We start from the raw sequence: 12,786 nt of genomic DNA, 5'->3' as shown, positions 1-12,786 counted from the left end.
ACCCCACTGCACACTAATCAATCATGCATCTTGTATTATTGGTAGCACGTCTCCTCAACTAAACCAAAAAGGGTAGGACCGTACGTAGTCCCTTTATCCTCCTCAGCCCCTGGTAAGGTGCCTTGCATACATTAGGTGTCAATGATTACTGACTCACCCAGTGCCCGGTCTTGCCCACTTGGACATGGCTGACACCAAAGAACCCAAGCCACAATGGGGATGCTGGTGAACTGCGAACATGTCCCTGGGATCCTAGACCTTGCAGAGAACTCATGAGATCATCCAGCTTGGGGGCGGGGAACTCCCGCCTTTACACAGGTGTACCGTTAAGCCACCTAGACAAGGAGGGGCTATACTGTCTTTAAAAGACATAGAGTTCACACCTCCCCCCAGATGCCCAGGTATCAGTATTCTGAGGGTCTTACATTTCTTCCTGGCTTACAGCCACTTAACTCCTCTCCTGTTACTTGACCTACTAAGGCCATAGAAAACAACTTAGAAGAAGTCGTCTTCTGTATCAGCTACATCATCCTTTCACCTTCTTCCTTTTTGTCCCTTTAACCTTTCCTCACAGGAACAGATCGCCATTCTTCAGATGATCTTTGTCTCTTTTTCCTCTGTCTTCTTCCAATAATCACAAGTGAGCCCGGTATTCCAAGAAGAGGCTAATCTGTGCACAGTAGACAGGAAGGCCCGCTTCCCAGCTGGACCTGCAAAAGTCCTTTGGGTCCATTCTGGATGCCATGCTGCTGCCGCTGCTGTTGCTTCTGCTGCTGGAGGCAGGGGAGGTGGTGGCGACAACGCCACAGCCAGGACCGCTTATAATGGCTGTGCAGGCCGTACCGGGGGTGAGGGTGTCCATTTGGTATGGGGGGCAGCGGGAGGACAGGCTGAAACAAGCCTTGCACCCTGCCCAGGGGAAGTGCCACCATTTCCACATTCACACAAAGACTCTGCCTGGGTTAGGGCAGCCTTGGCCAGAGTGAATTGGGACCATAGGTGGTACCAAGAATCTCACCATGGTAGTGGAGGCAGAGTAATGGTTGTCACTGCCAACGTGGCACTGCCCATCATTGGGCTGGACAATGCCTGCCAGCCTTCCATCCAGCGCAATATGGGTCTTGGCATCAGTGGTAAACACCAGCAAGTGGGAGGCATCATTCCTCCAGCCAATCTTCTCCTGTTAAAAAAAAAAAAAAAAGCAAAAGAAAGAAAGCAACTTAAGCCACATCATTGGTAGAAAACAAAGATTCAAGGACTTCCATGCGTGAAGGGCTGAACAAGTCGTCTCGAAGAGGGGCCTCAGTCCCAGTCCTCAGAACACAAGCCAGAGCTTTTCCAAGTTGAAGGTTTCTGTCTCTTAGGAAAAGAGTCTCAGCTGATTAGTTCAGGCAGCTGAAAGACACCTACTTCAACTCCAAATATAACTTTTCCAGTGATAATCACATGGCCCATCTAGAAAGCCACCAGCAAGTACAAGCTGGGCTGGGCTAGAGAAATCCCAACTGAACACCTGCCCGCTTTGCTAAGGTTAAGCTAATCCAGCCTTGACTCTGACACCCTTCTAGAAAAGGTGGGAAGATGCTCTTCCCAGAAAACATCTGGGATCACTGAGGTTCAGAAAAACGTCTGCTCTGGCCAGGGAACAATCCAAACAAAGGCTGCATAACAGGAGAAATGTACTGTTCATACTATACAAAACTCTTTGTTCCTCTCTCTTATTTCGCACAGAAACCCCCACAGTTGGACCACCTTCTTCCCCATTTTAATCTACGCCAACCACACCCGCCACTCCCTGCCGTCCAAACTCACATCACAGACTGTAGCCTGCATGATGGCATCAAAGCCACCCTCTGGGGCATCTCGGTTCCGCGACACACTCTGCTTCTTCACTTCCTCATTGAAGCGGGTCACCTGGTCAGTTAGTGTCAGCACATGTTTGTAGCCAAACATAGGCAAGCAGGTGTTCTTCATACTGGTGGAGGGAGGGAGATAATTGAAGCAGAAACCCTAACTGGAAAAGGCTGCATGAGGAGTAAGAGGGAGAAAGGGGGAGACAAGCATGGGTAGCACAAGGCCCAGGCCGATTCCATACAACCGCCGCTACCCAGACTGTTCAGACACCGAACCCCTCTAATGACCCAAGTAATCATGGTGGCTTTGCCTCCAGCTGGCCTCCAAGATAAGATAGTGAGCTGTGCAACCAGTCTGCCTGGGTTCAAGTCCCAGCTCCTCCACTTACTAGCCATGAGACTGTCATATGATAGGTCAAAATGAGAGGGTCAAAATGATAGGTCATATCTCCTAAGAGTTATTGTGAGGCTTCCATGAGTTGACTCATGGAAAGCGCTTATATCAGAGTGAGGCTCCAGTTGTTACCATCACCTTGGACTTAACACCTCTCCAAGGTAACACTGACACAACAATAAAGCAAAAGCTCATCAACAACTTCATATCCGTGAACCACCAACAAATTGATAGATCTGCACCAGACTAAACCAACCAACAGTTTAACTGATGGCTGACATCTTTACTGGGGAACTTAACAACCCAGACAGAAAGTCAAAAGGGTACCTCGTATAACTCTGAAAACGAAAAGGTAAATTCATCCATTGTCTGGCTCAGTAACCATCCTTTGAAATGATTACACTCCATGGATGTTCAGAGTCTTTACCAATTAAATAAGCCATTCAGTTATAAGCCAAAGTGTCAACAGAAACACACATATCAATTTTCAGACTATTAGAGAGTTCAATAAATATCATTTCCACTCTTTTTATATTCCTCCAGGACTTAATCCCCCTTGCATTTTAACCTGTAGTACTCATAACCTTGATGATGAGGAGACAATGGAATCAATCCTTCCGAAATTATAATTCCTCTATTTATTCATCCATAAATTTCTCTCTACTTTTTATCTCCTTTCCCTCTCGTTTTCTCTTGTCTCCTACTTCTTTGTAACAAGACCAAGAAGCTGATGAGTTTTCTTTCTGGAAATTCTCCACCCTTTCTTTTTTTTTTTTTTTTTTTTTTTTTTTTTGAATTTTTTAAAATGTTTTTTTTTTGAGAGAGAGAGAGAGAGACAGACAGAGTGCAAGCCGGGGAGGGGCAGAGAGAGAGAGGGAGACACAGAATCCATAGCAGGCTTCAGGCCCTGAGCTGTCAGCACAGAGCCCAACGCAGGGCTCGAACCCACGAACTGTGAGATCATGACCTGAGCCAAAGTCGGACACTCAACCGACTGAGCCACCCAGGCGCCCTAATTCTCCACCCTTTCTAAATGCCCATCTGTCTAATCCTCTTCCCAAGAGTCACAAAGATTTTGGCAGTTACTACACTCCAAACAGCCTTGGATTCTACTGCCACAATGCTCCAGATCAAAGGCCAGCTCACTTGCCAGACAGGAAGACCAAGGTAGAAAAGAGACAGGATTTGGCCAGACGGCAGCCAACGAATCTACCCCAGAGCCAGAAACAGGCAACAGGACTTGCACCTGCCTGAGACAAAGGCAAGTGATGCTGCCCTGGCTTCTCGAAGAGGGACTTACTCATAGCAGGGGTTTTTGAGGGCCTCTGGAGGGGAAATGTACATGTATGGTGACACAGGCTTGTCCACAAAAGCCCCAAAGCCAATCCGCAAGTTACTGGTGAGCTTGCGCATCTGGGAGGCCAGCTTGGTGCCCAGGTTCTGGATGCTCCACAGATCATCCTTCATGGAGTAAGACAGGTCCATCAAGTAGTAGATGTCCACAGGGTAATCCTCCACCTGCCGGACTCGGATGGAGAAAATCTTCGAATCATCTGGAAGGCAAGAGGATGTTTGTTTTTCTCCTTTTCCCCCTCCAAGACTTAATAAGTGGATTGGACACAGTTGGGATTGAGTAACTTCTTGATCAAACCAGACTGGAAAGCCCTGGTCCTTTCTCTTCTCCCCCTAATTCTATTCCTCTTACAATTCTTGATCCTTTTATTTTATTTATTTATTTATTTATTTATTTATTTATTTATTTATTTATTTAGAGAATGAGCAGGGGAGGGGCAGAGGGAGAGAGAAAGAGAGAGCGAGCGAGCGAGCGAGAGAGACACCCAAGCAGGCTCCATGTTTCACGCTGAGCCAGACACGGGGCTTGATCCCACAACCGTGAGATCATGAGCTGTGCCAAAATCAAGAGTGGGATCCTTAACCAACTGAGCCACCCAGGCACCCCAATCCTCTTATTTTAACCTCTTTTTTTTTTCCACCTAAAATTCTCCACCCTTTCTAAATGCCCAACTGTCTAACCCTCTAGGTCCCAAGGGTCACAGAGGTTTTGGCAGTCACAACACTTTCAACTCTGTAAAAGGCACGAACTATGTCCCACCCTCCTCCGAACCCCCTAGCACCTAATACATGCCTTGCATGAAGAGGGTACTTGGTAAAATTCTTCTTGATGTAATTGGAGAGTCTAAATCAATGCTTCAAAAAGCCTGTCTCAGCCTAATCCTTGTCCCCCGAAAGTCTCCTGCCCCTATTTTATCTGCCGCCATGCCTTTGCCCTAATCTTACCTGGAAAGGGGGCTTACAATTACAGATTACTTTCTCATTTTGTATCTCATCGGAGCCTCAACACAAAGCTATAAGTTAGGTAAAACAAGCATTGGGAAAAGAAGAAATAAACATTTTTTCCAGTTCCTACTATCTTAGAAGAGTTAAGTAACTTGCGCAAGGTCAGATAGCTAATATATGGGGCAGTCAAGATTCAAACTCAGATCTTTCTGATTTGAAGTCCCAATACCTTTCATTTTCTTCTGTTCTCCTGCCCATACCACCCCCAACATCCTTCTCTTCCCACCTCATTTCCATCGTGAGCTACATCCCCAAGGTTCAGGCCTCCACCTTGTACCCTGTGCCCATCTGTCCGGGATCTCTCCCCAGAAAGAGCCCCATCCCTACCTGGCCGGAGCCGGAGCGCAATCCTCTGGGGGCTGACTTGAGTAATCTGGGAGCTGTCTCCAGAGCCCTTGTCGCTGAGGGGCCTGGCCTCTAAGATGCGGGCCTCACTGACGGGGAACTCGATGGACTCCAACGCACAGTTATCCTTCAGCAGATTCTCTTTCAGGTTACAGCGGGGCGAGCCCAGAGGGACAGCCTGTAAGACAAGAGCCCAAGGTGAGGCCCTGTGGTCAGAGCCATGTGGCTCTCTGCGTCCTGCAGGCTTTGCCAACTCCCAACAGCCTAGAGTTTACCCAGCACTCCGGAGCTAAACCAGCATAAATGAACTCGGGTGGTCCCTCTTAAGATAGCCCATTGTACAGAAGAGGGAAATTGAGGCACCGGAAATGCTGGGCGAGCTCCTGTTCGTGGATTGGTAGCTAGGAAGAGGGCCAGTACAGTAGGATGCCTGTTAGACAAGCAGTTTTCAAACAGAAATGCAACCCGCACGTGAGTCCCAGAAATCAATGTAGAGGATCTCAACCATCAATGTATTAAATAAAGTACAGAGCACAGGAGTAGACTGGCAGAGACTCTTCAGCACTGCCTCTTACTAGCTGGCTCCTAGGGCAAGTCATGGAAGCTCTCCATGCCTCGATTCCTCAGCTGTCATGTGAAGATAATAATAGCCCCCCACACAGGGATGTTATGCAGGACTAAATAAGACAATGCACATGAAACACAGAGTATAGTGCCTGCCTGAGGATAAGTGCTCAATAAAAGGTAGCTATTGTTATGAGACGCTCTATAAATAGTTCCTGGATAAGTCGGTTATAAATAAACTCCACAAGCTGGGGCAAATCCCATGATGCCAGGCACTGACCAGAGCCTCCCCTATCACTTTAAGCTTCCTCCCTTACCCTGGACACAGGGCATTGAGCGCCCTTCCAAAAACCCTGGCGTATATCCCACGGCCCTCGGAAGCTCTGTGTGTGTCTACACTGGAGTACTGAGTGGGGGGCATGCTGCACTGGAAAGAAATCAGGAAACAGGCTCAATCCTAGGTCTACCACTAATGAGCACATGACCCCAGATAAGTCATTTCACGCCTTTGAGCCTCAGTTTCCTCACCTGTGGGACGAGGGGGTCAGGTGACACGGTGTTTTCAGTTCCTTCCTGCCCTGACGTCCAGCACATTTAGCCAGCACTGTGTGGGCACAGATCCAGGAGGGCTCCTTGCCAGGTTGGGAGAACTGGCCGGAAAGCCGGAAAGCCCTTCCCTGGACCTATTTCACAATATTTAGGCCTTCAGGCCCTCAATCCTCACCCCCATCCCTACCCACTCCCTCTCACAACCATTTCCAGAAGTCAGCTGAACAGCCCGCACCAATATCCCAGAAAAACTGGTGTTAACATTTACTGAGAACTCACCGCATATCCCACACAGCGACACGCACTTTATGTGGACACAGCTCTGGTTACAGTTCCTTCGTGCCGGAACTGTTGTTATTTTCTAAATGAAAAACCTGAGGCCCGGAGGCTTCACAAATGAGGAACCCGATCTTGCAGGAAAGACATCTAAGGCTTGGAGAAGTTAAGTAACTTGCCCAAAGTTACAGAGCTAAGAATGGCAGAAGAGAGGTCTAACTAGATTATCTGACTGTAATTATCCTCTTAAAGTGATAGTTTGTATTAAATTCTGTATAGAGTGAGGAACAAGGCAGAGAAACAGGAGTGTGGAAGCGACGGTCCTGGGAAGAGTCACACCTGAGAATTCCCCGAGTAGGGAACAGAATGCAGGATGGGGATGTGGCTGGTGTAGGAAGGATAGATAATGTTCTGCCTCCTTAGCCCCTGCAGGTGACTAGTAGCCATATTGCCAAGGGAGGGATGTGGCCACAAGGAACCATCCATACTCAAAAAATCAGGACTCTGTAGCCTAAAACTCCTCCTGATGCTTGAAGTCTCTCTCCCTCTCATGCCCAGCCCTTGCCTGATAGACTGAAAGTCTTCCCCATGTGGAGGGAAACATGAAACCAATAATGCTATAGACTGAATGCCTGTATCCCCCCCCCCCCCAGAACTCACAGGTTAAACCCTAAACCCCAAGGTATTAGGAGGTTGGGCCTTGAGAGGTGATTAGGTCTTGAGGTGGAGCCCTCATGATGAGAGTAGTGCCCTTAAAAAAAGGCCCCATGGGGCACCTGGGTGGCTCTGTCAGTTAAGCATCTGACTTCGGCTCAGGTCATGATCTCACAGTTCGTGAGTTCGAGCCCCGTGTCGGGCTCTGTGCTGACAGCTCAGAGCCTAGAGCCTGCTTCGGATTCTGTGTCTCCCTCTCTCCGTGCCCCACACTCTCTCTCTCTCTCTCAAAAATAAATAAAACATTAAAAAAAATTTTTTTTTTAAGAAAAAGGGTCCCAGAGAGCTCCCTGGCCCCTTCTGCCATATCATAGCAAAAAGACAGCCACTATGACACAAAATTTGCTGGCACCTTGATCTTGGACTTCTCAGCCTCCAGAATTATGGGAAATAAATGTTTGTTCTCAAGCCATCCAGCCTGTGGTATTTTAAGTTTATTTATTTATTTTGACAGAGAAAGAAAGAGTTAGCATGGGGGGGGGGGAGGAGCAGAGATAGAGAGAGAGAGAGAGAGAGAGAGAGAGAGCCCTGATGCAGGGCTCGATCTCACAAACCGTGAGATCATGACCTGAGCCAAAACCAAGGGACGCTTAACCGACTGAGCCACCCAGGCCCCCCTATGGTATTTTTGTTATAGCTGCCTGAATAGACTAAGAGAAATGGAATGAGGACCATCCTGGCCCAGGCAAAAAGTGGAAAAAGCTTCTGGAAGTTGGCAGCTTCTTTCTTTCCCTCTCAGCTTCATGAGTATGAGGTGATTAAATGACATCAGCAGTGGGAAACAGTGCAAAGGACTTAACCTTCTTGGCCCAAAAGATTCCAACGGGGACATCACAGATCCTCCAAATCTCTGGGATAGATGAAAATCTCCTCTCCGCTCCCGGCCCTGGCCAAGGACAGATGGCGGAATGAACTTATGGGCACTTGGAGTTTTTGTGCCCAATCTTCCCTGGCTGCCCCTGCACATCTCTCCCAACCCCTCTCCCCCAGGAAACATCCTCCTGCTCACAGTGCTCCCTACCTTATCTCTGAGCCCAGCTACCCACAAAGCCCCAGGGAGAAAACCTTCCAAAAAAGGCAATGACTGGAGAGACCAAGATGCACGGAGGAGCTGACCCTTTCCAGTACTAAGACATTTGCCAAAGGAGAGAGCAAAGGGGAGACCAGGGAACTGAAGGAGAGCAGCAAGGCCTTCGTGGGTCTTTAAGCTGCACCCTTGAAGGCGGGGTTTCTTGACTGCCCATTTCCCAATATGACAGCGCTTATTACGAGAAGGTTTGAAGTACTAAGCCCTGCTGATGGTCCTTATGGTTTGTTATGAATTTCCTTAGAAATACAAACACTGACAAACAAAAACTGTCTCCCTCCCTCCTTCTGCGGTCACTGACATCAGAGGTCAGGAACATAACAGGCGGGCCCTTCAGCCACGCTCTCCCAGAGTCTCCTGTCCCGGGAGGATACCAAGGTGGTGACCTCAACACACTTGGGCAACATTCCCTTTCTTAATAACCCAGATTAGGAAGGTAGAAGGAATGTCTCTAGGTTACTCAGAGAAAAAAACTGAAAGGAGGGAGGACGAAGGTTAAAGTTCCAGTTCCTGGTGAAACCGGATGTGACACAAAAAGTGCAGAAATAATCAAGACCCAGGGGAAGATCCTGAGCACAGGGGTGGGAGGTTCCAGCCCACATGCCGTGTGAGCTGAATCCCCTCCCTCTCCTGGGAGACTGATGCATGCTATTAGTCCTATTCTTCATTCATCCTGATTTGGAAACTGGGAAAAGTACAGCATGAATACCTCTCATCATCCTACCTCTCTCACAGGCTTGGTCAGGGGATAACATAAGACTGTGAACATGAAATGCTTTCAAAATATGAAAAATCTCAATAGAAGTCAAATATACTCAAATTCTTTTGATATGATATAAACCAATAAATGCAAATAGAAGGTGACTGTTGGGGGGGCACCTGGGCGGCTCAGTTGGCTAGGCATCCAACCCTTGGCTTTGGCTCAGATCATGATCTCACAGTTTCATGAGTTCAAGCCCCACATCAGGCTCTGCGTTGGCAGAGCGGAGCTTGCTTGGGATTTTCTCGCTCCCTACCCCTCCCCTACGCACACTGTCTCTCTCGCTCTCTTTCTCTCTCTCAAATAAAGTTAAAAAAAAAAAAAAAAAGAGGGTGACTCTTTTCTACCAAATGCCTCCAACCCAAATAAATTAACATTGTTTTCTTGATTGACATCCAGTGAGGACAAGAAATCGCTTGGCCATACAGTGACAAAAGTGTGGAAGGGACAGAAAGAAGGAGAGGAAAAGAAAAGCACTTTAGCTTATGGTTATTGGTATCCATACCCCATTGTTTATGGGAAGGGGAACACTTTCAATATTATACCTTTATTTTTACGATAACACATTTAGCAAAACTCTCAAGATGAACATTTACCCTCCAGATTAAAAGAAAAATAGAAAGAAAAAGCAGCAGAGAAGTGAGAACAAAATTATAATGCGACTGAAAAAGAATTCAATAGTAGCCTCAAACCTTTCCCCGACAGATGCAGAGAAGAAAATAAGTCACCTCTACTGGAGTCTTCTACTTAGCTAAACCCAAACCCATTCCTCTTCTTTCATCCTCAGTTGTCAGGCTGAGTGTCAGCTGGTCCACCTTCTGATGCAAACTCAGGACTACAGAAGAATTTCTCGTACCTCCCCTCTACTTAGAGTTGCCAAATATAGCAAACATTTGGGACATATGTACATTAAAAATTATTTGTTATTTAATTCTAATTTTACTAGGTGTCTCGAATTTTAGCTGGCTGCCTTAACTCCATCCACCTCCACCGACCATGACCCCAGTGATCAGCCCCTTTGATCAGGAGTATTTGCCAAACTTGCTACTATAAGAACCCATGCTGGTGCAAAAGGTCCAGGATCCATCCGGGGAACCTTTATATTTAAAAAGCACCCCAGGTGGTTCTTACAAGGAGGCAAGTTTGGAAGGTTCTAGATTCCAACATGGCGCCACGGAGGCCGAGACCATGAGTTGAATCTCTGGGGGAGCTTGGCCTCTTTGTTACATTCACATCCCAGAGACAGTACACCGCCCCCACCCGTATCAGTATCCAATCCTCCAGGAACACACCCTCTGCAGATGGACCCAAAACTGCACTCATCCACTTTGGCTATGTTTTCCTATTACCCGGCCAAACACTTGCGATACACACCCAGAGCTGCTGTCCTCTAGGACCAAGGGAAAGCTGAGCCCAACCAGTTGTTTTTCCAGGCACTGCCAACCCTGCCTGCAATGGCTAAGGTGAGGGAGGCAGAGGCAGAGGGCCCTCTAGGGTCAATTATTCAACAAGTCACATACAAAATGGCCCAGATGGTTCACTTCTGGGTTTTTAAGCCGACAGCCAAGACACTTTCAGCAGTTAAATTTGGCCTGTGTAGGGGAAGCCCTCGGGCAAAAAAAAAAAAAAAAAACAAAAAACCAACAACCACCACCAGCAGTCTTGCTCAGGTTACAGGCTGGGATTCCCACCCCCCACTCCTCCCTGGCTGACACACTTTGCCTCATACTGGGCTCCTCCGCTATCTCTCCTCCCCTCCTCCCCCTTTCTCAGAGACAGTTGTAGTCATTCTCTAACCCCTTGGCCTCCCCCACTTTCCTGTTTATATTCCATTCTCCCAGAGAATATCTTATTGGACCTTCTACTTCTACTCATTAGTTTTCTTTGGTCCTTGATACACTCATTTCCTCTCTGACTCACCCCATCCCCCCCCCACCACCATTCCTAGGCAGGTCCTACCTTACGCTTTGATCCTACCCTCACCTTCCCGCTCCCCCCATCCTCCCCTGGTCTGCCCCAGGAGACAAAATTCACCACGGTCATCCATAAATATTCTGCACTTGCATTTCCAAAATCTGGTCACATGACCTACGGGCTTTGTCCGGTTCGGCCTCAACATACCTCAGCTACAGGGCATGTCCTTATGCAGAGCAAAAGGGGTGACGGACACTCCAAGAATATGTTTTCTTTTTCCCCAGATGCCTCTTGGCCACAGTTGCCTTCATTTTCTCTCACTTTGGGTTGAAAAGGAGGGAAAGGGGATGGGAGCATCCTTTGAGCGACACTAGGGCTTCTCCCCTGGCTACCCATCTGCTCCAGCCAGCTTCAGGCCATCCAATCCAAGAAGGAGGCATCCGCCCCATCCAGCTCTCCCTTCTTCTGGGATGCAGTTGCAGAATTCCAACTTCCTTACAAGAGCGGGTGAGTGATATTATGATGGCAACCAAGGGAAGGAGGATATGGCAAAGGACAAGGGAGGAGGCCCCATCACACTGGAGCAGCCAGCTCAGCCCAGAGGGGTGGAGAACCTATGGGGGTGGGGGGAGGGGGGATGGATTCACCCGCCCCCTCCCCACCTCTCCCTCCCAGCCCCAGGGAATGTTTCGTTTGCTAAATGAAGTCAATGTGGCCCAGATGTTGGGCAGCTGCCTCTGGAAGCAGTTCCTGTGCTGAACTGTACAGAGGCAAAGTAGTGTGTTGGGCTGGCCCCCGCAGCTCTGGCAGGCGTCCTGTCTAAGGATAAACACAGCCTCCCAGCTCCCACTCTCTCTCCCCACACCCCCACCAGCCTGCCAGGGAGGTTGCCTTTTTAGGAAACTCAGCAGATCAGGAAGAGAAGCAAAGGGACGAGGAGGCTGGGTTAGAGCAGTCAGAAAACTGCAGAGGGCAGAGAGGTGCTGTGGTGACAGAGAGGGCGCCTCAGGTAGTGGGGAAGCAGCCAGGCCAGGAGTTCAGGTAAACACCTGCCGGGGGCCAGGCCAATGACTCAGTCTCGGTCTGTAATCACTGGAGTCCCTCCAGCCACACTCACCCCCCAGCTCTCACCAGCTCCAAATTCCCGTCCCAGCCACAAACATAGCCATTCCCTCAGACACACTCATTCCCTAGGGCCCCAGACACAACAAACCCTCTGCCTAGACACAGCTAACCCTTTCCTGTCACCCTTGTATCCTCACCAAATGGGCCCAGCGCCTTCCCTCATTGACACCTAAGCGAGGGAAGGAAGGAGGAAAATAAGAGAGAGAGGAGCAGGTAAAGCTGCGGGGGTCCAGACATCACAGAGGAAAAGGGAAGAGAAAAATTCTTCTGACTGAACGTCCCCCACCGCTGTCACGTTAAGTGTAAGATTCTTCTTTTACCGGTCTTTTAAAAACTCTAGGATGTTTGTATGCCAGCATCCCCTCTATACCAATAACCCTCTGCTGCCTCTTTTTTGATACCCTGCTTTCCCGGGGTGTTCCACCCCAACAAAAAAGCAATCAAAGTGTGGCAAAGGGAGACAATGGCTACAGTGACGCCAGGAGCCTGACCACATTGGCTCGTGCTGGGGGCCACACCGCAGAGTCTGGACGGCGTTCCCGGCAACAACCCCATGACAGCTCACGTTGACATCTACCAATTTGAAGGCTTCCTTCTAGTTCTGCTCAGAAGGGACACGGGGCTTGTGTGCTTAGCAGGGAGGAGATAACCCTATGGGTCCATTCCTGCACAAAAGCAGCGAAGCCTGGGTTAAGAAGGAAGGTCAGATGTCCTCTCCTTACCTCATCTGAGCACCAGGCACACGCAGGACTCACAGCCAGACACTCCTGGCAGGAGTGGATGCCTCGTGTGGTACAGATGTTGGACACTGCAAAGGAGACAAAGGCGTTAGCAACCCACTTGGCCT

The 12,786-nt window shown here is 48.7% G+C and overlaps 1 protein-coding gene across 1 annotated transcript in view; it reads right to left on the bottom strand.

Moving 5' to 3' along the window:
* The window catches only part of ITGB3 (integrin subunit beta 3), a 51,866-nt gene that overhangs the window by 21,886 nt on the left and 17,194 nt on the right, over nt 1-12,786 (bottom strand). Inside the window, exons 2-6 of the mRNA XM_047833744.1 lie at nt 12,662-12,747; nt 4,933-5,128; nt 3,548-3,800; nt 1,813-1,975; nt 1,019-1,180 (exon numbers count right to left, since the gene is read on the bottom strand). Coding sequence (XP_047689700.1) covers nt 1,019-1,180; nt 1,813-1,975; nt 3,548-3,800; nt 4,933-5,128; nt 12,662-12,747 — 860 coding nt within the window. The remainder of the gene's footprint in view (nt 1-1,018; nt 1,181-1,812; nt 1,976-3,547; nt 3,801-4,932; nt 5,129-12,661; nt 12,748-12,786) is intronic.

Source organism: Prionailurus viverrinus, chromosome E1 (assembly GCF_022837055.1).
Source record: "Prionailurus viverrinus isolate Anna chromosome E1, UM_Priviv_1.0, whole genome shotgun sequence".
NCBI classification, from domain to species: domain Eukaryota; kingdom Metazoa; phylum Chordata; class Mammalia; order Carnivora; family Felidae; genus Prionailurus; species Prionailurus viverrinus.
This window is presented reverse-complemented; position numbering and strand designations above follow the sequence as displayed.